General features: G+C 36.4%; 1 protein-coding gene across 2 annotated transcripts in view; it reads right to left on the bottom strand.

Moving 5' to 3' along the window:
• Nucleotides 1-22456, bottom strand: part of R3HCC1L (R3H domain and coiled-coil containing 1 like) — an 87201-nt gene that overhangs the window by 20791 nt on the left and 43954 nt on the right. For both annotated transcript variants that reach the window (XM_082674105.1, XM_082674104.1), the window contains one exon: nucleotides 10669-12476. In XM_082674105.1, coding sequence (XP_082530231.1) covers nucleotides 10669-12462 — 1794 coding nt within the window. In that variant the 5' untranslated portion in view covers nucleotides 12463-12476. The remainder of the gene's footprint in view (nucleotides 1-10668; nucleotides 12477-22456) is intronic.

Below are 22456 nucleotides of genomic sequence, written 5' to 3'. Positions count from 1 at the left end.
CACCACAACTACTGAAGCCTGCGTGCCTAGAGCCAGTGCTCTCAACAAGAGAAGTCACCACAATGAGAAGCCTGCACACCACAACGAAGAGTAGCCCCAGCTCGTCGTAACTAGAGAAAGCCCAGATGCAGCAATGAAGATCCAATGCAGCAATAAATAAAATAAATAAAATAAAATAAACAAATTTATCAAAAAAAAAAGAATGGGAGAAAATATTTGCAAATGAAGCAACTGACAAAGGATTAATCTCCAAAATATACAAGCAGCTCATGCAGCTCAATATCAAAAAAACAAACAACCCAATCAAAAAATGGGTGGAAGACCTAAATAGACATTTCTCCAAAGACACACAGGAGGAATTAGAGAAATGTACATCAAAACCACAATGAGGTATCACCTCACACCAGTCAGAATGGCCAGCGTCAAAAAATCTACAAACAATAAATGCTGGAGAGAGTGTGGAGAAAAGGGAACCCTCCTGCACTGTTGGTGGGAATGTAAATTGATACAGCCACTATGGAGAACAGTATGGAGGTTCCTTAAACTAAAAACAGAACTACCATATGACCCAGTAATCCCACTACTGTGCATATATACCCTGAGAAAACCATAATTCAAAAAGATACATGTACCACAACGTTCATTGCAGCACTATTTACAATAGCCAGGACATGGAAGCAACCTAAGTGTCCACCGACAGATGAATGGTTAAAGAAGATGTGGCACATATATACAATGGAATATTACTCAGCCATAAAAAGAAACAAAATTGAGTTATTTGTAGTGAGGTGGATGGACCTAGAGTCTGTCATACAGAGTGAAGTAAGTCAGAAAGAGAAAAAGAAATACTGTATGCTAACACATACATATGGAATCTAAAAAAAAAAACCAAAAAACAAATGGTTCTGATGAACCTAGGGGCAGGACAGGAATAAAGATGCAGACCTAGAGAATGGACTTGAGGACAAGGGGAGGGGGAAGGGTAAGCTGGGATGAAGTGAGAGAGTGGCATGGACTTATAAATACTATCAAATGTAAAATAGATAGCTAGTGGGAAGCAGCCGCATAGCACAGAGAGATCAGCTTGGTGCTTTGTGACCACCTAGGGGGTGGGATAGGGAGGGTGGGAGGGAGATGCAAGAGGGAGGGGATATGGGGATATATGTATACGTATAGCTGATTCACTTTGTGATAACAGCAGAAACTAACACACCATTGTAAAGCAATTACACTCCAAAAAACATGTTAAAAAAAAAAAAGTACCTGACTTGCTATGACATAATTGCCTGATTCCTATTTGTAGAAGGGGACAAAAAGGGTGCAGAGAGCAGAAGGTCAACTAGGCATGGATCACTGAGCTTTTTATTTTTTGTTTGATACTAGGTTCTTCAAGATACAAAAGGAAAAACAAAAAGTTCTGAAGTCACAAGTTACTCTCTACAAACAAAAAATAAATATATGCTACATTATTTTGGGATAAAGTTATATTTATATCTGTCAGATGGGCATGTTAGATCAGCTGCTACTGTTATCCCAATTATAAGGATGGAAAATTACATCACAGAGAGACTAAAGGACATCCCTAAGGTTACAAATCAAATTACTGATAAAGTTTGAATCATAACTCAGGTCTCCTGACCGCTAGTCTAGTATTCCTTCCGTAACATGATGAAATGGCCTTACAGTGAACAGAATCAGAAACGGTGGCTATATCAATGTTCAGGACAACTAATTCCCTCTGATTAAGGATTTATGGATACAAGCAGTTCTGGGAGGAAAGGAGGGATGGAGGGAGGATCAATGGCAAAGCTGAAAAGAACTCAGGGGTGCTGATTTCTTTCCAGTCCTATATTCGAGACACCATATAGCTTATAGATTAAACTTCCCAAAATACTGCTTTGATCATGACATTCCTTTGATTAAAAATCTTCAATGGCTGTATTTAAAGCTCATAACCTGGACCCAACCTACCTGTGGTTGGCAGAATGACAGCCTCTCAAAGATGTCCATGTCCTAATTCCCTCAACTTATGAACATGATACATGGCAAAGGAGAATTAAGGTAGCAGGTGGAATTAAAGATGCTAATCAGATGACTGTAAAATAGAGAGGTAATGCTGGATTATCTAGGTGGGCCCAATATAATCACAAGGGTCCTTAAAAGCAAATTGTTTCAGAAGAGTCAGTGTGTCAGAGTGAGGCAATATGAGAAAGACTTGGCTGGCCACTGCTGGCTTTGAAAACGGAAGGGGGCCATGAGCCAAGGAATGTGGGCAGCGTGTAGGAGAAGCTGAAAAAGGTAAGAAAATGGGTTCTCCCCTAGAGTCTTCAGAAAGGATCACAATCCTGCCAATACCCTAATTTTAGTCCAGTGAGATCCATTTTGGACTTCTACCTACAGAACTGTAAAAGACAAATTTGTGTTGTTTTAAGACAGTAGTTTGTGGTAATTTATTACCTCATTAATAGTGTACTAAAATATATACATTTCTAGCTTTATGTCATGTCATCCCTTAAAATATGCTACATTCCAACCAAAGAGTAATACTATGCCTAAACACATCTTGCTTCTTCCTGCCTATTGCTTTGATCACATTATTTTTGGTCACATGTATAATCTGACTCTTCCTCTAGACTTCTACAGTGTTTACCTCATCTGCACTACTTTTACAGTACTCACTGTATAACACCCTATATTAATAAGACCTGTCTCTTCCTCCAACTTCAACCTGACCACCTAACCAACATTTAATGTACATTGAACATAACATTAGAGAAAGAACTTGAACAAAGAATTTTAATATGTAATAAAGTTATAAGAATGAAGAAGGTATTACCAGTGGATAGAGGGGAATGAACTTTGTTTCGTTCACTGCCCAAGTAAAGAAATTATACAGAGAAAAGTACCATAGGCAGAAGTGTGCAAAGGCATGCAAGGAGTGTGGTATTCATTAAACAGTTCAGTGTGGTTACACTAAATAATGTGAGGGCTTGGGGGAGTGCTATGGGCTTAATTGTGTCCTCTCAAAATTCATGAGTTAAAGTCATAAACCCCAGTACCTTAGAAAATGACTGTATTTAGAGATAATGCCTTTAAACAGGTATTAAGTTAAAATAGGGTAGACCCTAATCTGAGTGGTATCTTTACAAAAAGAGGAAATTTGGACACAGACACAGAGGGAAGACCATGTAAAGACACAGGGAGAAGATAGCCATCTACAAACCAAGGAGAGAGGCCTCAGAAGAATCTAACCCTTGCTGCCACCTTGATCTTGGACTTCTAGCCTCCAAATTTATGTGGTACTTTGCCATAGTCAGTCTAGGGTACTATGCTCTGGCAGCCTTAGCAAACTAATACAGGGAGTAAGGCTGGAAAGAAAGGCTGGAGTTTCAGTCTCCTCATCAATATTCTGATTCTATAATTCAACTACAAGGGATGTGTCATATTTATCCCTATATTCCCCCCCTGCACACGTTACCTTGCACAAACTAGGCGTTCAAAAAATACTTGTGGAATGAATAAAATGCACATGCCCCAAGTTAATTACTTTGTCCAAATGCATGCTTATCGAGACTGATTCTACATAGAGCCCCCATCAATAAGAATTTGATTTATGAAATACATATTTTTTAAATGATTCTGGATGGCATTCTGAAATTTTGGGGGAAAATGACACTTTTTTTATTTCCCTTTGCCAATAAACTTTAATTGTTCTGGCTACATAAATCATGCAGAAAATCCAATTTAATAAATTATAAAAGGAAAACAACAACAACAAAAACAAAATTTCAAAACAGATCATCTAAACTTGTGATAGTGACAAATTCAGGACCTAAGCCTGGGAACGTTCCATATTTTTTACAAGCTCTCACAGCCTGGAATGCCTTGTCTGCTCCTGATCCTTCTCTTTTAACACCAGCTTCAATCTTCATCTCCTCTTGAAGCGTTCCCTATTGACTCTATTTTGATGGTTTCTCCATTCCCTATACTACCATATCATAACCCTTGGCAGTTGGATATATACCGTATTTCATCAGTTCTAAGATGCACATTTTAACATCTCCAACACCAGTATGCATCTTAATCATGCATATTGTCACTGCTTGTCTGAATATGAATGAGCACCAAAAGCACCAGTACCAAAATTTGCAGAAAGGGTGGTCAGCAGGGTGGAAGAAAATCTGAATATAAGAATAGCCCTATATAAGTGCAAAGCTGGCTTAAGAATCCAGCAACAATGATTTTTGCTTCTTTTACGTATTCTTTTAAGAAATGCTGTATCATCAAAGTTGTTGATGGAACAGAAGATGGTAACAGGATGGAGAGACATCAGTATCAATGACTGAGTCAAAAAATTATTAGGACTTCCCTGGTGTTCCAGTGGTAAAGAATCCACCTTCCAATGCAGGGGACATGGGTTCGATCCCTGGTTGGGGAACTAGGTTCCCACCTGCCATGGGGCAGCTAAGCCTGCACGCCACAACTTCTGAGCTCACGTGCCTCAACTAGAGAGCCCAGGTGCCACAAACTACAGAGCCCACGTGCCCTGGAGCCTGCACGCCACAAGTAGCGAAGAGAAAACCTGCACATCACAACTAAAGAGAAGCCCATGCTCCACAACGAAAGATCCTGCATGCCTCAAATGGAGATCTCACGTGCTGCAACTAACACCCGACGCAGCCAAAAAAAATAAATTAAATTAAATTTAAAAAAAAAGGAAGAAAAAGGAACAGTTGGGTTCTAATTCCAAAAAAAAAGAAATCATTAGAAAGAGTTGGACTATAAACACAAAGTTTTAGGAAATGAGAACCAATTTATTTCACCTACATTTTCTTTATGTAAGAGATGACATGTGATAAAAAATTTATGTCTAATTAAGAGCTCTTTCCGTATGTATAAAATTAAAATTCTAAAGGGTAAGCATTGTGTAAAAGTTTAATTTCTTTCTTAGTGATACATAAAATAATGATATATTTCACAATCAACAGCATTTTCAATTCAATGAGATAGAATACTTCTTTATTTTTTTCCAGACATTTCTGAGAATAAGTTTCATCAGCTCCACAAGACTATAAACTCCTTAAACATTCTTATCCTTCTCTTTTATCCCTCATATCACCAATATCAGAGCTGGGCACAGTACGGTTGTACAATGTCTGTTGATTGGCTGAGAGCTTTAGGTAGAGGCAAAGGCTTACTGTCATGGAAAAAGCCCAGGGTTAGAAACCAGGACACTGGGATTCTAGTGCCAACTCTGGCACTAACCTTAGCTAGGTCAGTAACAACCTTTCTGGGCCTTACTTGCCTTAGCTATAAAGCAAGAGGTAAACATAAAACATTATGTTACAGGTCCCTTTCAATGCTAACATTCCACTTTTTTAAAAAAGACGTACAGTTTTCTCTCTTAGACAGGTTAAAGTTCCAGGTCTTAGTCCTTATTGTTCAAGGCCTATGTTATAATCCTGCCTCTGATCTTGGAAGGTAGGAATAAGAACACTTCTGTAGGTACTTTTTTTTTTTTTTTGCGGTACGCGGGCCTCTCACTGTTGTGGCCTCTCCTGTCGCGGAGCACAGGCTCCGGATGCGCAGGCTCAGCGGCCATGGCTCACGGGCCCAGCCGCTCCGCGGCATGTGGGATCTTCCCGGACCGGGGCACGAACCCGCGTCCTCTGCATTGGCAGGCGGACTCTCAACCACTGCGCCACCAGGGAAGCCCCAGGTACTTTTAATTAAACGTAATAAACCATTTTAAACTATAGTTGTGGCTATAACAAATTTAAATATTAGGGATATCAGGGGGTTACAGGGACATGGACAACAGAGACTTGACCAGGAGTTCATGGTATAACATTACTGCGGTTGCTTCAAATATCACCATGTCTATTTACATAATTACTTACAGAATTAACCCATATAGCTAATTCTCAATTATGTAGGTTAGGTTATTCAAACCTTTTGTTTCTATTTTCTCTTCCACTATTACCCTGTAGCTACTTAACTGCTTACTAACTCAGTTTCTACTCTTCAGTAGAAACTGAAGAAAATAAATTTTTCATGTTTGTCCATGGTAATGTGAATAAATCAAAAGCTAGAATTAAAATGTTTCACCCATTTAACTTCCTATCTTTGGCAAATAGGGAAATAACACTATTTTTTTAAAAGTATTTCAAGCCTTTTCAAATTTTTCATGACCTAAGTTCTAACACATCCAAAAAGAGTTCCCTTAAAAGATAATAAAACTACAGTGTATAATATACAGCATAAGTTATGGCTTTCATCCCTTTTCTATACTGCTTTGGGCATAAATCCTTTACAACAGCAGAAGGATACATTCAGACTTTTAAACTCCAACTTTTTTTAAAATTAATTTTCATTAGAGTATAGTTGCTTTACATAACATTTTATACATTAAATATAAGAGTAGATAATGTCTTCAGTGGTGTTTCCTATCTGCAAATAAAATTATCTAATATATCTAGGCTATGCCTCCACTGACCTTATCAAGAAACCAAGGCCAGAAATGCAAACTTTGACTTCATAAAATTTATTAACACAGAATGAGTAGAATGCCATTCAAGGTGCCATCTAAAGATTTCTCTAGGGACTTCCCTGGTGGTCCAGTGGTAAAGAATCCACCTTATAATGCAGGTTCGATGCGGGTTCAATCCCTGGTCAGGAAACTAAGATCCCACATGCCGCCGGGCAACTAAGCCCGCGTGCCACAACTACTAAGCCCGCGTGCCACAACTAGAGCCCACATGCCGCAAAGTTCAGAGCCCACTCGCTCTGGAATCTGCGTGCCACAAACTACAGAGCACATGCACCCTGGAGCCTGCGTGCCACAACTAGAGAAGAGAAAACCCACATGCCACAACTAGAGAGAAGCTCACAGCCCACAACGAAGAGCCCACGCACCACAAGGAAAGAGCCCGCATGCCTCAATGAATATCCCACGTGCTGCAACTAAGACCTGACGCAGTCAAAAATAAATAAATAATAAATAAATCTTAAAAAAACTATTTCTCTAGAATAGGTATCAGCAACATCTCAATATCACTGATTATCATCAATGAGAGAAATCCATGGCCATAGCTTTGGATTAAGGCACAGTAAAAGAGAAGAAAGGGCAAAAGTGAATAAGAATGCAGAAAAGGAGAACCAAAGGAAGAAAAAAGAAAGCTACAATAATGAAGCATGTCAGATGATCACTTACTGACCCCAGTGCCAGAGGACAAATTTGAGAGCTCCAGTTTCCTCTAATGAATAGTAACATATGGTACACGAATATATGGGCAGGGACCAAGTGAATATCCTGAACCAACTTGGACTTGGCTCCTATTTAGACAGTACAGAAAGGTTAATATGGCAAACTGATGCTGGCATTCTTGGGAAGATGCTATCCAGACTGAACAGTGAAAACACTGTGGCAGATTAAATTTTAGTCAAGAGGAAGACTGAGAAAGCCGAGGAGACATATCTGGATTTCCTCGTCTTCCCAGCATGATTGGGAAGACCAGATGGAAAGATACCACTGATGAAGTATGAACATGAGTAGGCACACACAGAAGGAAGATGGTTTGGGAATGAATGGTGTTCCTTTTCTCTTTTCCATGGTCATACCTTGTTAGCAACCTTCTATAACAAAAGGAAACTCCTACCTAAATATTTACCGCTATCTAAAAACACACATCAGGACCAGAAATGGCCAGTGAAGGGACCAGATGTCAGTGTCTATCAACATCAATGTTATGCTGCTGGTATCTTACTAACCCTCCTACCAATAGGTTTGCTGATCAGTACAGGAGGCAGCAGAGGAAGTTTTATCTAGACAACAATAATTCCTGTGTGCTGGTACCAAGATCTCAAAGGGTTAAAAGAAGTCATGCCAACATCCTTTTCTTTATCAATTATCAACTTCAATTTCTGGGCATCCCATACCACGGTTTTAGGAGATGTGTAATCTTTGGAGACTCATCAAGAGTTGCAGTTCTGGGAGCTCAACAATGACCTAAACCCTTCAGGCAGTTTCAGAAGTTCAAATGTCACAGGAAACTGCTTCACATGCCAATGGCTACCACACCCTGCTCTAGAGCATACTTTCCTGCCTATTAGAAGTACTAGGCATACCTGTATGGCTAGCCATTGTCAACAAAGAAACAGGCCAGCTGGGAAAAGAGCCAAAAATCTTTGGTTGGAAAGTTTTCAAGGTAGACAGACACTCTGGTTTAGCCTTTAATAACGTACATTTGGAACAGTATAAATAATAAATTAGGAGTAATAGTCACCAAAGCTATTAATGTTCTTGGATTTGTGACATCTTTTAATAACATTATTATTATTACATCTTCTAAAACCCAGAGCACAGGAGGCAATAGCTTGGAGTTGGATCCATTACTTGCATTCTCAATCCAACTTCTTTCTTGCTCTCTTCTATCCTCATGCCTCCACACAGACTCCAATCTCTACCAAACACCTCAGAAGATATACAAACGCAATACCCAGGCACTGGCTGTCTTCAGCTTAAAACACTACCTGCTCCGTTTTCCTGCCATTCCCAGCTTTAGGTCAGGCTAGTGTCCTCTGGCTATATTACTATGCTTCTCAAAAGACTCAGTTGCCTAAATTCTTTTGCACCTAAACAGTGTTAAGAGCTGAACAACAGAGTTGCACACCTAAACCTCCCTCCCGCCAATACAGAAGCCATATCCCTAACCTACCACACAGAATCCAAGTTCCGGCAGCAATGATGTTTTGAAAGCTCCTGGAGGCTAACCTAAAAAGGCAGAAAGCAACTCTGCCCTACTGCCTACATCCATTCAGTAAATATTTACTAGGTCTACCATGTACAAAAGGCTCTGTGTCCCATGCCCTTCTTTTGTAGGAAGCTGTTTCTTCTCTCCCACGTACACCTGTGCTCTCCTACCCCCTTAAGCAGTCCCTTTGCCAACTCCTAAGAACACTGCTTCCTTCCCCAGACTAAGGCCTTCTCCCAATGTCTGGATCCTTATTAACTTCTCTATATTCACCTAACTTACCATATTATTAGTACATCTTAGCCTGATTTGGGTCTAAAACCTCTGCTGAACAGTGTTTTGCTTTCTGATTATGAGCTGACAGCCACTTCTGGTTACCACACTCACATCTTGATATAATTTAAGTTTGTATGTTGTCTTTGAGCTGTGATTCTCACTTTATGTGCATCAGAATCACTTGAAAGTCTCATAAACATAAAGACAGCCTGGCTGAAGAGTCTGCATTTCTAACAAGTTCCCAGGTGCTGCTTATGCTGCTGGTCCAGGAACCATACTTTGGGGAACTATCACCTTTGAGAATCCGATAAAAGTTATGAAAAACTGCACTTACCTACAAAAGTCTGCATGCAATTTCAAAGGATTCATGAATGTTAATTTGTAGGTGCCTTCTGCTCTATATTCTTTTAAGAAATGTTTAAGACCTGCTGTTTCCTGACTCGCCCATAAGAAGTACTAACTGTGGTACAAATGTGCATGCAAACACCTCCTAAGAATAAGGAGGAAGTGCATGGTACTGGAAAGTCAATTCTGTCCAATGCGCTGCCCTCTTCAGTCTCACGTGTCTCTTTTATACATGCTTGTGAACATTTTTCTGTACTTCTGGTTCAACTCTCAGAATCAAAAGACTCATCACTTAGTATTTAAAAGGCTCTATGGAGTCACTCAAACAAAACTATTTTATAGGGGAGGAAGTGGTCTGGTAGAAAGAACATATATACTGGATTAAGACAGAAGTAGATTGAAATACTGATTCCGCTTGTCTTAAAGATACAACCATTAACCTTCAATTTCCCCATTTACAAAACTGGAGATTTTATAGGGAAAATCATTTTTTCCCCTTCTGGGCAAAGGTGTAAGGAATAAAAGGGGGAATGATTCTACTATTCAAAACCAATGATTCTTATTTATGGTAAGGAATTTAAATGCTGGAAGAGGGAATGTCTAAACTAAGAAAATGAAAAAAATTGAACTAAATAATTTCTAAGATGCCTTCAAATCCAACATTTTGTATTTATGAACTCTAACTAGCCAGCATATTCAACAATCATTTACTCTTCAACTCAGCACAAACTCCTTAAAAAAACAATCATACCTTCCTTTATTACACTCTTCCCTTCCCTCTATAGTGTCTAACATCATTCCAACATCTGCTGGAAAAATAAAATAAATATGAATAATAAATTATTCTTCTCCCCTCAAATAGGCCAGTGTGAAATACATCTTGTCAACACAGAAAAGCCCTTTGGAAGAAGTTTCCCTCTGTATCTTCTCAACAGTTAGCCAGAATCCATTAAATTCATCTTTAACCTATTCAGTAAGATCTCTCAGGATTTGGCTATAATAGATATAGTTCAACACTGTATGCTTTGTTTCTTAAAGATCTATCAGATATTCTTTTCTCAATCTACAATCCTATTACTGGGTTGGCCAAAAAGTTCGTTCAGGTTTTTCCGTAAGATAGTATGGAAAGACCCGAACGAACTTTTTGGCCAACCTAACAGTTTCTTGCAAAACTGTTACATTGGATGTAATGTGTGTGAATGTATAAATATGTCTATCAAAATTACCCCTAAAATCCTAGGTCCTATGAATTGATGAACCACCTAAGAGCCAACCAGTTTCTACTAAAACATACCTCTTGTAGAAGACGTGGGTCCAGGCAGTCACCATCATCATTAAACATAGACTCCCAGCTCTCCTCAGTAGCAGCACTTGCTTCTGTGTGAGACATATCAGTTGCTTTCGATTCCATGGATGTTTCCACAGACACTGATTCTATATCAGGAAAGGTTACACCAAATTCTGTAGTCTCTGAGCCATCTTCTTCTTTTGTTTTGAACTCTTCAGCAGTTTTAAGTTCATGCAATGCCTCTGTTATATCACCAGTACAATCTTGATCACTGCCCAAAGCACTGTCTGAAAATACTTTTGTCCCACTTAACATACTGAGTTCAGAGTCCAAAAAAGTGTTACAATTACTACCAGCAATCTTCTTTACAGGTAAGGAGGAAGCACAATCTGACAAGCTCTCTATCAACTTTCCTGTTGACTCTGTGAAACTAGATGAAACACTCTCAGCATAAATATCTGAGCAAGCAGTCAGGTTGCTGAAATGTTCAGTGTCATTCCCCCTTTTAGCTACATGAAGAGGGGATGTATCTGCACTTATTTCGAAATAGTCTGAGAAACTACTTGTGTTGCTACAGGCCTCATGAGCTACTCTAACAGCAACTACAGTTATTTGATCAGATATGATATCTGTAATGTCCATCATACATGTCTTATTGGTAATGTCACCTACACTCTTAGATCCATTATTTGTATATGTTTCATGAGCAAGGACAGCTGTATCAGAAGATTCACACTTTACACATAACTCATCAGCAGTGCTGTCATTCTCCTCACACTCTCTAATCATTGTTGGATCAAAAATGCCATTTATGCTCTCTAATTTGCTGACTGTAGTCATCTGATGAGAGATGTGACCCATAGTCTCAGGAATGGAATCTATACCTTTCTGACCCAAGATGAAATCTGTACTGTTGGCTGTATCACCAACATTCTCAGCATCCAAGTCTATGCAAGTCTGATCAATGATACCAACTGGACTTCCAGGAACAGAATCAGTGGTGATGCCTCCGTTGCTGCGCTTCAGCATTCCACCCGATGTCTGCATGCCTTGTTGTACAATTCCAGAATCAGAGCTTGGTTTTACTGGTGCAATCATACTCTCAGGTTTCACCACAGAACTAAAATCTCCAGGAAATTGGGATAGTATCTCTGCAACCCTGGCATCAGTTTCCATTCTGCTTTCCAAATTTCTATCTTCAAATGTTTCCCCATTTAGTTCATGCCTATTGAAATCACAGAATTCCACATTTTGGAATGGTTTGTTTGGAACCTGAGCCTTACTGATTTCTGAACAAGACTGAGATTGAAGCAACCCATCCTGTTCTGTCACATCTCTGGTTTCAACCTCCAAACACTCTACCTTCTTTGGTTTAAAATGTCTTTGTAAAGGTATGATAGGTATAATCCCAGGATTTGGGACTCTTTGCTGATGTCCTTGGGATAATACTTTTTTGGATTCTGTGGTTGCCCTCTTAGTACAAACACTATCTTTATTTCTTTCTTGAAGCCACACATCTTTCTTAAATTTTGTTGAAGATTTCTTTCCTTCCCTATGATTGTGTTCCTTTTTATCTGGATTAATACTTAGTCTTTGAGCCTCACGCTTGTCTCTAATGATCCCCTTTTGAGAGAAAGAATCTTCCTTTTGTTCTTCTTTTACCACGGAGTTAGGTGGACCACAGCTTTTTCCCTCATCACCTGATTTGTGCACTACTATGCCCCTTCGAGCTTTGGGTACATAAAGTGCCATGTCAGGCCTCCTGACTCGAACTCTGCATCTCTCTGCTTCTCGCTGCATGGCACCCCCTCAATCTGCAAGAAAAAAGAGAGAAAGATTCAATTACCAAAAACTAATTACAATGTATTGAGCCAAGAGATTTTAAAAGACTAGGTAGAGGGCCTACTAATCCATCCTATAGAAACCCTTAAGTTAAAAAAAAGTAAAACCTGCCATAAAATAATTAATGCAATCAGGTAAGCAACTAAGGAGAGTAAATTCCAAAATAACTCATGAGCCCATGAATTTTATCCATATAGCCTCTTTCCTCTACCTTCCAAGTCCTCTCTACTTTTTAACAAGTAGCCTTGTCTTCAGCTGAATTAAAACAGATGAGAAAAGTGATTACAGGCTATCAGGTACTCATAAAACACAACCATCTTAGGAGCTCAAAATTTACACTGAAGAATACATTCAAGGAGAACCCCTAAAAGCACATTTGTTCAACATAAATATATATACATAAATATGATTTTAAGAGTAACATATGAATGAGAGTAACTTGAATGTGGGCTAGAAAATGAGACAACTAATCATGGACTGCTTTCTAGAAGATGCTGCTTGTGCACTATGATTTTTAGGAAAGAAACAGGTAGTGGGAAAGAGAAAGTCATCATTCTATTAACACTATTTAATCAAGTGACCTACTATAAATTTTTCTTCCTTCTAGTAGCAATAAAATGGGTCTGGGTAGGATAAAGGAGGGTGGAGGCCAAGGAATGTGATGGGACAACTCACTGGTAACTCCCTGACAATCTCTACCATGGTTGGTCGATGGAATTTAACAAGGAGAAAAAATTTAGCAAAGGTTAAATAAAACTTTATTTACTATCTACAAAATATGAGGAAATGCACTAGACAATCTCATACTGAGTTATTCTTTTCATCTTCAAAATAATACTGTGAAGTACATACTAGTTTGCCCAGAGCAAAGAGAATAAGAAGGTCCTACACATAGCAAAGAAACACCCATATACACTCAGAAGCACCCACTGTTAATATTTCACCACATACCTTTCAAAGGAAAAAGACAGTAAGAGGGAAAGGCTAACAAATCCTGTCCACTCTATTACAGATCCCTAAAATTTCACCTGATCAGAATACTTCCTCAGTGAAGAAGCTCCACTTTCATGGCCAGGCAATTTTCTTTTCAGCCCAGGGATATACCATGGCCCTGATCATCAAGTGTCTCCAGTGATCCACCTGTTCCTTTTCTCTTTTGATGTCTTAATTATTATCTAGCTCATCATTCTGCATGGCTTTTCTATCTTTCCATTTGTGGAAGAATATGACTTCAACATTTAGCCATGCCAAATCTTTTTAAAACGTCTATTTTTCAAAATAGGAGTACTAAAGTATATTTCATTGGAGGGGATGCCATAGACACAATGTATCTTGATCTCAGGTAGCAAAACACCTGACAAAATATATCATGATGAACTGTAAGATGGTAAAATATGGGCTACTAAGAACTGGTAGGTGGACTCACAATAAAAAGTAATGATAATGGGTAGAAGCAAATTTAGAGAGGGTTATGTAACGGAGAACTATGTTCCCATTGCCCTTTAAAATTCAACATTTTAAACAATAATTTGGATGCAAACAATGAACACAGTGTTTATCGAATGTGAACCGACACAAAATCGACAGGATTAATAAATAACAAAAATGATTAAATTACAATTTAATATCATTTCTATAATCTGGAATGCTGTGCTGAAGACTAGGAATGAATAAATACAAAGACCTGCTTTGGGTTAACAGAAAAAAAAAAAAGAATCAAGCAACACAGAATAAAATGTATAATTTGCACAGAAAAAAAAAAAAAAAGATCTGAAGGCTTTTACTTCATCTACAAAGTCAATAAAAGCCAAAAGATAGTGATGTGGATGTTTAGAAAGGCAACAGTCTTAGATTACAAAGTCTAGAAAATATACAACACAAGGTATGGTTAAAGGAACTAAAGGTATACTCCTTACCCAAAAAGGTCTAAATGGAAACATCCCAGCTACCTTTATACGTGAAGATTGGTTGCTCTACGGGATTGGTTGGTTCCATATTTCTTCAGAAGTCAGTTACCAGAACCAACTGGTAGAAATTAAAAGAAAACAAAGTTTACCTCAATATAAAAAAGAACTCTACTTTTAGAGTTCTCCAACGCCATTATCAGGTATTCTGTCTCTAGAATAATTTAAATACAATCTAGACAATGGACTAATACTAGAGAAAGAATTTCTATCTGTAAGGCAGATTGGTCTGGATTAATTTTAAGTGTTCTTCAAACTCTATGATTCTATTTGTCATACACAACAGACATATATCAAAGGCTTCAAATTTAAAATTATTTTGTGCTACAGCAAATGGCTTTTAAAACTCTACCTTCTTTTTTTCTTAGTTAATGTCTACATGTCATCATGGTTATTTCAAAAGCTGAATAACAGTATAATAAATTTAGAGTATTATCTGTTTCTTACCAAAGCACTGAATTCAATTATGCCCATCCAGCACTGTGCTGGTAAATGTTTAGCAACTGGCTTTCCAAGTGTAGTTTGGAGTATTATTTTCACTTACATCAATGATGTCACCAGTGTGAGTGATGTGACTTCTTTATGGAAGTGGATAATCATTTTTGAATGAAAGAATATATTCTCAATTTTTTGAGCTATGCACAATATAATAAATAGCTAAAGACATAGCACTTTTGTAAGTCAGCATTATTACCATTTCTCCATCACTTTAAGTCTAGACAATCAATAAGCAATAAATCAAACCGTGATTTATGGCATTTGCTGATCTCTGTGATGTAAATATTCCTACCGTGGCTAATTTCAAGCTACCAATGTGGTGTTATCAATGAACCTGGAGTTAGGAAAAGGACACACAGTAGCCTACCACGACACAGTATTTCAACCATAAAGGTACACTATACATAAATAACTTCAAGAGCACAGATCATAGTAAAATGAAATAATTAGGAAGTGATGAATTTTAAATATTTATTAACTTTTTATAAATGTCACTTATTTAATAATGAGCTATAATTTAATTTTTAATAATGGATAGGTTTAATAATCAGTTTGAAAAATTCCTAAACAGTTAGCTCTTACACCAGTAGGAGATGCTCCAATACACCACCACTGGCCGTTTTGTTAAAATCAGTATCCAAAAAGATCTACACACTGCACTGGTCTTTCATAGGTGCCTGTCACACTGGCTTTGTTTTTGTTTTCCCATCTTGCCATTCATTTGTTAAAGAAACTGGGTTATATGTCCTTTAGAATCTCCCACATTCTCGAGTTTGCTCATTGTACTCTTTAGCATTAATAAGTTTTTATATATAATCTCTGTGCTTCCTAAAAAGTAGTGGTTGATCTAGAGTCTTGATAAAATTGGGGTTTAATTATTTTATAGCAAGAATATGTCATATATGGTGCTATGAACTTCCTACTGCATCACATCAGATAGCAATAATGTCTGATTATTTCCTTTTTGTAATAATACACATTGATCAGTGGGTTCAGGTCCATCAGCCTGAACCGTCCACTATAAAGTTCCCTGTCAGTCTTTTACCCAGTGGTTTTAATAGCTTTAGAGGAATACTGCCAAGATACACTATTTCATCAGGGTTTGCAAAATGATGACATTCTAATTCTGACATTCATTGTGCATTTATTAGCTGGAATTCTTTTACAGTAAACTTTCCCTCATCAACTATTTTGTGATTCTGAGGTACAGTTTATATAGATAAGACAGAATATTTGATTATTTATTTACCAGTTTCTAAATGAATTGGTTCCATGACCAACATTTTGTTGTTGTTGTTGATTTTAACAAAACCAAAAAACCTCACAGATTTTCACTTATTTTGTTTCAATCCAGTGCAATAATTATTCCTCTTGAAGCTCAAACTATCTTTGGCCAATGGCAGCCCCTTCAAGGTCGTTTCTACACAAGCCCAAGTTATCCTTGATAGTTCCTTGCTTTGTAGTATGACAGCTTGTCATACTAGACCAGAGCTGGAATCAGCCACTTTTTTCAAGAAGCCCTAGTTCACTTTAGTGAAAAATAGTATTTTAACATGGGCACTACAGGAATTCACTGCTACTTGGTTAGTCACTGTGTCTAAGCCTTTTCAGATCTCATAGTCAATCTCACATTGATTTTTGCAATGACATGATAATGAAAATACATATTTCCATGCTTTCTTCATCTCATAAGTTATTTAGAAGTGTCTGCCAAATGTATATATGTATTTTTTAATTACTTTTAAATTGATTTCCAACTTAATTACACTGTGGTATAAATGAGATCAAGTCTTCAAAATGTGTTGATTTTGTTTCATGGTCTAGTAAATGGTCAATTTTGGTAACTGTCTCATCTGTGCCTAAAAATAATGTATAACAGCTAAATTTTGGGGTTCTGTGTATGTGTATTCATAAAATCAAGTTTATTAAAGTATTGTTCAAATCATACTATTTACTGTCTGTGCTTAATCACTGCAAAGTATGGATAAAATACCCACTGTGTTTGTGGATTTATTGATTTCTCTACGTTTGTATATTTATTTTTATATAATTTGTCAAAGTAATGTTATCAGATACTTACATTTTGGATTGTTCTGTCTTCCTGGTAAATTGTTAACTTTTGCCATTATGAAGTGATCCCTTCTACTGGTGACCCTAAAGGGGATCCCTTCTATTGGCGGGGTTGGGGGGGAACGACCCAAAAGTCTATTTTGTCTGAAAGTAATATAGCTATAGCAACTATATTACTTAGTTAGGTATCTCTTCTTATCCTTTTACTTTCAGACTTTCTGTGTCATCATGTTTCAGGTATCTCTTGCAAACAGTATACAATCAAGTTATGAATTATTTAATGTCTGTCAAATTGTCAATCAAATTTGACATTCTGTCAATGTCAAACTGTCAAATTTAGTCAATTAACATTATTGTGATAATAGATACATCTGGAAGTATTTCTACCTTTTTATTTTGTGCTTCCTTTCCATTTATCCTATTTTTTGTAGTTTTCTTCTTTTCCTGCTTTCTTTCAGGTTGATGGAGTCCTTCTACTGCTCAGAAAGCTCTATACTATATTCCTAGTCTGTTCTTTATCATTTTATCAATAACATGAGTACTTGTCTAAATATCTCAAGTTGATCATTATTTGTATCTGTCTCCTAGACAACTGTACAATGGTTTTATTTTACAATCCCTTCATATATACTCTTAGTTTTTGTCTGAAAATATCTTTACATTGCTCCCATTCTTTAATGGATTTTGACTTCTACTGTTACTGTTAAGAAATCTGTTGTCAGTTTGTCACTGATTTGTAAGTGGTCTCTCTTTCCTCTCTGATGATTCTCAAGATATTCTATTATGTGTATGGTGTTTTCAAGTGTGTACTATGTGTTTTAGTTTGTGTTTTGTATTATTTTTCTACTGGGATAACACTATGCTTTTGAATTTTACCAGTTCTATTTATTCAGGGCAGTATCTTCAGATCCATCTTCTAAACCACTAGTTTTCTCTTCACATTTGTCTATTTTGCATTCTATCTTATCCAATCAGTTTTTTTAAAAAATTTTAATGACTAAAGTTTTATTATAGAAGTCCTATTTATCCTCCACCCTGCCTCTGTTCTCCCTGGCCTTATGTTTTTGATAGTTTTGTTGTTCTTCTATTTGTTTTCTTCTTTATCTTTAATCATTTTTAACATTTCTATTTTATTATTTAATGTTCATTATTATAACTGTGGCATTTACTTTTAAATTAATTTTTAATTGGTTTTAATTATTTAATATTAAATATTTATTATTCAATAGTTCTACTTTGTGAAGTTCCTGAGGATTTAACTCTGCTGTCTCTTGCGTCTCTGACTTTTACTTAAAGCACTGTCTTCTTTTGTTGGTGGTGGCGGTGCTGTAACTTTGGGTAGTGAGTTCAGCATCAATGCGCCTTTATCAGTGGGAATTCCATACAGCCAGACTATAAGTATTCCTCTATACAGTGATTCTTCATTAATGTGAATTTTTAAGTTTGAAGTTTTCTGAATGATACAGTAAATATAAATATGAAACACAAACCCAGATGAGAGTAAAACAGTAGCTATACAATCTCAGGAAACATTCCCCCCTCACTCAGAACCCAGGTGAGAACAGACAAGCGTCCTTAATTTCTTTCTGTAACTCTGAATAATTTTTTTTCCCTAGTCTACTCTTTGAATGAGGGCATAACACTTTGAGATTTAAGTGGTGAACTCAGTTCCAACTCATCTCTCTCAGGCCAATGCCTCCACTCTTATTTCCCACATGGCTATTAAAATCCAAGCCTCTTAGCTACCAAGAACGTCAACATTAGTAAAATAAAAAATAAATAAAAACTGTAAAGAAAATCTAAATAGGGGAACTGTCTTAAAATTACAGCCCATCCACATAATGGGTTGATATCCAAAACATAATACTAACTGAAACAAGAAAATTACAATCCAATTCATTTTTTTTGTTTGTTTGTTTTTGCACAAAAGTATACCATCAAGTATAGGCTATGGTTCCCAGCCCAACGTTTGACTAGCCCTTATATCAGACAAATTACTTAATTTTATTGTGGCAGAAGTTACCACTTTAAGCCTTAGTTTACTCAAAGTATAAAATGAGGATAACAACAGACCTATATCATAGACACATTGAACAGATTAATTAAATGATGCACATATAGAAACTTGCTAGTCATGTTAAAAGTCTCAATAAAAGTTAGCTATTATTTAAATAGGCAGTTGAGTTCCTTAAGTTACAAGTTTACACAAGGAATCAAAAGTCCTTATAATACAGTAATATTCAAAATGTGCCTTGATCACATATAAAATCCATTTCTACTTGACACTAACATCTACTGCAACTATATATCCTGGCTTTGCCCATCAATCTCTCACTAATAGTCTAATGTTGTAAGCATCCAATAATACAAAGTAAACACAATGCAATTCAATTGTAAAGTGAAAATACAAATGTTGAAAAGAATGCAGGATTTCATGAAGTCTATAAAAATACTGAAGGAAGTACTCATCTCAGAGCAAAACCCTTGGGGAATGAAGTTCTGGTAGAATCAAACCAGTGAACAACTGAAGGGAAAATCTAACAAGGATGATGACAGGACAGGAATCAAGAAAGGAAATGTCAAGGGCTAAAGAAAAATCTCTTGAGAAACTGTTAAAGCTCTCAACAGTTTTGGTAAAACTGAAGCTCTTGTCTAATCTGTATGATAAATACTAAGAAAATCAAAGTAAAGGATGCTATCAGACTATCACACAATTTTAGTGAAAAAAATTATACAAAGAAAGCATTTATATATATATATATAAAGCATATATATATAATATAATATATATAAATATAATATAAATATAATATATATATTATATCTATTATATTTTTATATATATATTATATTTATATATATAATATATATATAAATATAAATATAATATATATATAAATATATATATAAAGCATATATATATAAAGCATATATATATAGCACAACTGTAATTACAACCTCAATTTTATTAAATATGTGGTAAAATAAACATTTTCATGTCAGAAAAAATAAACCTAACAGGTTTTTTTTCATTAATAATTATGAAACTTTAGTCTCCATTTTAAATAGGTCCACTTTAAGACATATTTTCAAAGTACCAATTTCCTCATTTAACAAAGTTTTCTCATAAATATATATTCCTAAGGGGAGAAAGGCTATCATCTAAACTGTTAACAGTGGTTACATCTGGGAGAGCAGAAAATGAGAGAGGGAAAAGAATTAAGAATTACTATCTTTTTATACATTTACCTCAGTTTGTTTGAATTTGTTACAATAAATGTAGTTATTTTTGTAATTAAAAACAAAATCACTAAAATTTAAAGATATGCTATTGCTTTAGTATAAGAGGCCATTACCATAAATTGGTGTAGGAGAAAGCAAAGGTAATGAAAACTGACAAACAGATCTTTATTGGACAAAATTACTATAAGTAGGAAAATGATGAATGGAGAAAAGGGCAACTCTTTAATATACTTCATAGAATAATAAAACAAACAGCACAGAAATTACTTGACATTGGAAAGATAATCTCACAAATGTTGCAGAATGCTGAGCAACCTCTACTTTTTGGTCTAAGAATAATCTAGAACTACATTGTCCAATACACTAGCCACTATCCACATGCAGTTACTGAGCACTTGAAAAGTGGCCAGTCTAAATTAAGATGTGCTGTGCTTGTAAAATATCTCTGGATTTCAATGATTTGGTATAGCAAATAAAAAGTAAAATGCCTCATTAATATTCTTAAATTGATTATATGTTTAATAATACTATTTTGTATATAATGGATTGAATAAAACACATTGAAAGTAATTCCATCTGTTTATTTTTATATTTTTTAATATGGCTACTAGAGAATTTAAAATTACATACGTGGCTCATATTTTTGGTCTGTGTTATATTTCTAATGGAACCGTTGCACTAGTCTAAGATCTGGCCATGTCCTTAATGCCACAAGAACACAGTCTGGCTTTTCCTCTTGTGTCTTGCCTGTTTCAGATTTTTTCACTTTCAGCAAAAAGGGAATGTACCAAACCAAGGAATCAACTAAAACATGAATGTATAGATAAGCTTATCTTGGTACAAACAATTTAATTTTCCCAAATTTCATAATGATAAAAAAATAAAGCATCAAAAGAAGTAAAGTCTACTTATATTTCATAAATCAGAAAATAAGACTGATTGGACATTCCCATGTGGTGAAATCTACCCTCAACAAATTTAGGAGCATTTTTTCATATATGTTTAAAACTGTGCAGGGCCTTAGATTTAGAATCATTTAACAACTGCCTTTGTTTTACTGGACCATCAAGAGCATTCACATTCTCACTGGTCTACTTAGAAGCGGGCAAAACTAAGAAACGCCAACATCCTTCAGTTCGGTAGCATATATGTGCATCTGTAAAGGAATAAAAGTATCCTAAAAGCAGATTTAGTACGTTTATAATTAAATGTAATATACAAAATATATTAAGTGACACACGTAAACCAATAGATTTCTGAGCACTAAAATATAATTATACACTTTTAACTTCTAGGCATCCCCTCAGAAGATTCACTGTCCTTCCCTCCCTAATTTCATAGTCTGGTGAATGGTATCACTATCAACCCAGCAGTTCAAGCCAGAAACCGGGAAGTCATTATCTATGACATTTCAATCAATTAACAAGCCCTGTTCATTCTACTTCTATACTGCTTCCCATGATTTTCTAAAATACAAGTCAGATTTGGTCATTTCCTTGTTCAAAACTCTTCAGTGGCTCTTTATCACGTACATAAAGTATCTTGCATAGCAGATTTGGCCCTACATGATCTAGCTCCATTGCCACACTAAAACTGCCTAGCTGCCCTCAGCGGGCTGTCTCAACTCCAGCCGCTCCTAATATCAGACTTTAGAGTCCACTGATTCCAACTCCTGATAGTACTAGAAACATGCCCAGCTGCCTTCTCACATCTCTGTGATTTAACACACATTATTTTCTCAGTCTGATGTCTGCCTGATACTCTCATACCTGCCCTTCAAATTTCACCTTAAAGGTCACCTCCTCTATAATTTCATCACTGACTCCCTGATATACTACGGTCCTGCCCATAAGTTCCCACTACATATCGTTACAAATACCTTCATTAAAACAATTATCATATTGCTTTACAGGTATGTGTTTGCACGTCTGGCTCTCTTCTAAACAGTAAGTTCCTTCAGTGTAGGGTTAGTGTCTTTTTGTCTCATAGCACTGCATTTGGCACTAAATAAATACTATCTGTTAAAACATGGCAAGTAAGACTTCTCAATAGGTGATGCTCTCCCAACCCCCAGTTGAGATTTGGGGTCCCATTCACTCCACAAACATTTATTGAATACCTAGTATGTGCTAAGTCCCCTCTTAGACACTGGGAACACAGCAATGAACAAAACAAAG

This window comes from Grampus griseus (genome assembly GCF_964374135.1).
Source record: "Grampus griseus genome assembly, chromosome: 16".
Classification (NCBI taxonomy): domain Eukaryota; kingdom Metazoa; phylum Chordata; class Mammalia; order Artiodactyla; family Delphinidae; genus Grampus; species Grampus griseus.
This window is presented reverse-complemented; position numbering and strand designations above follow the sequence as displayed.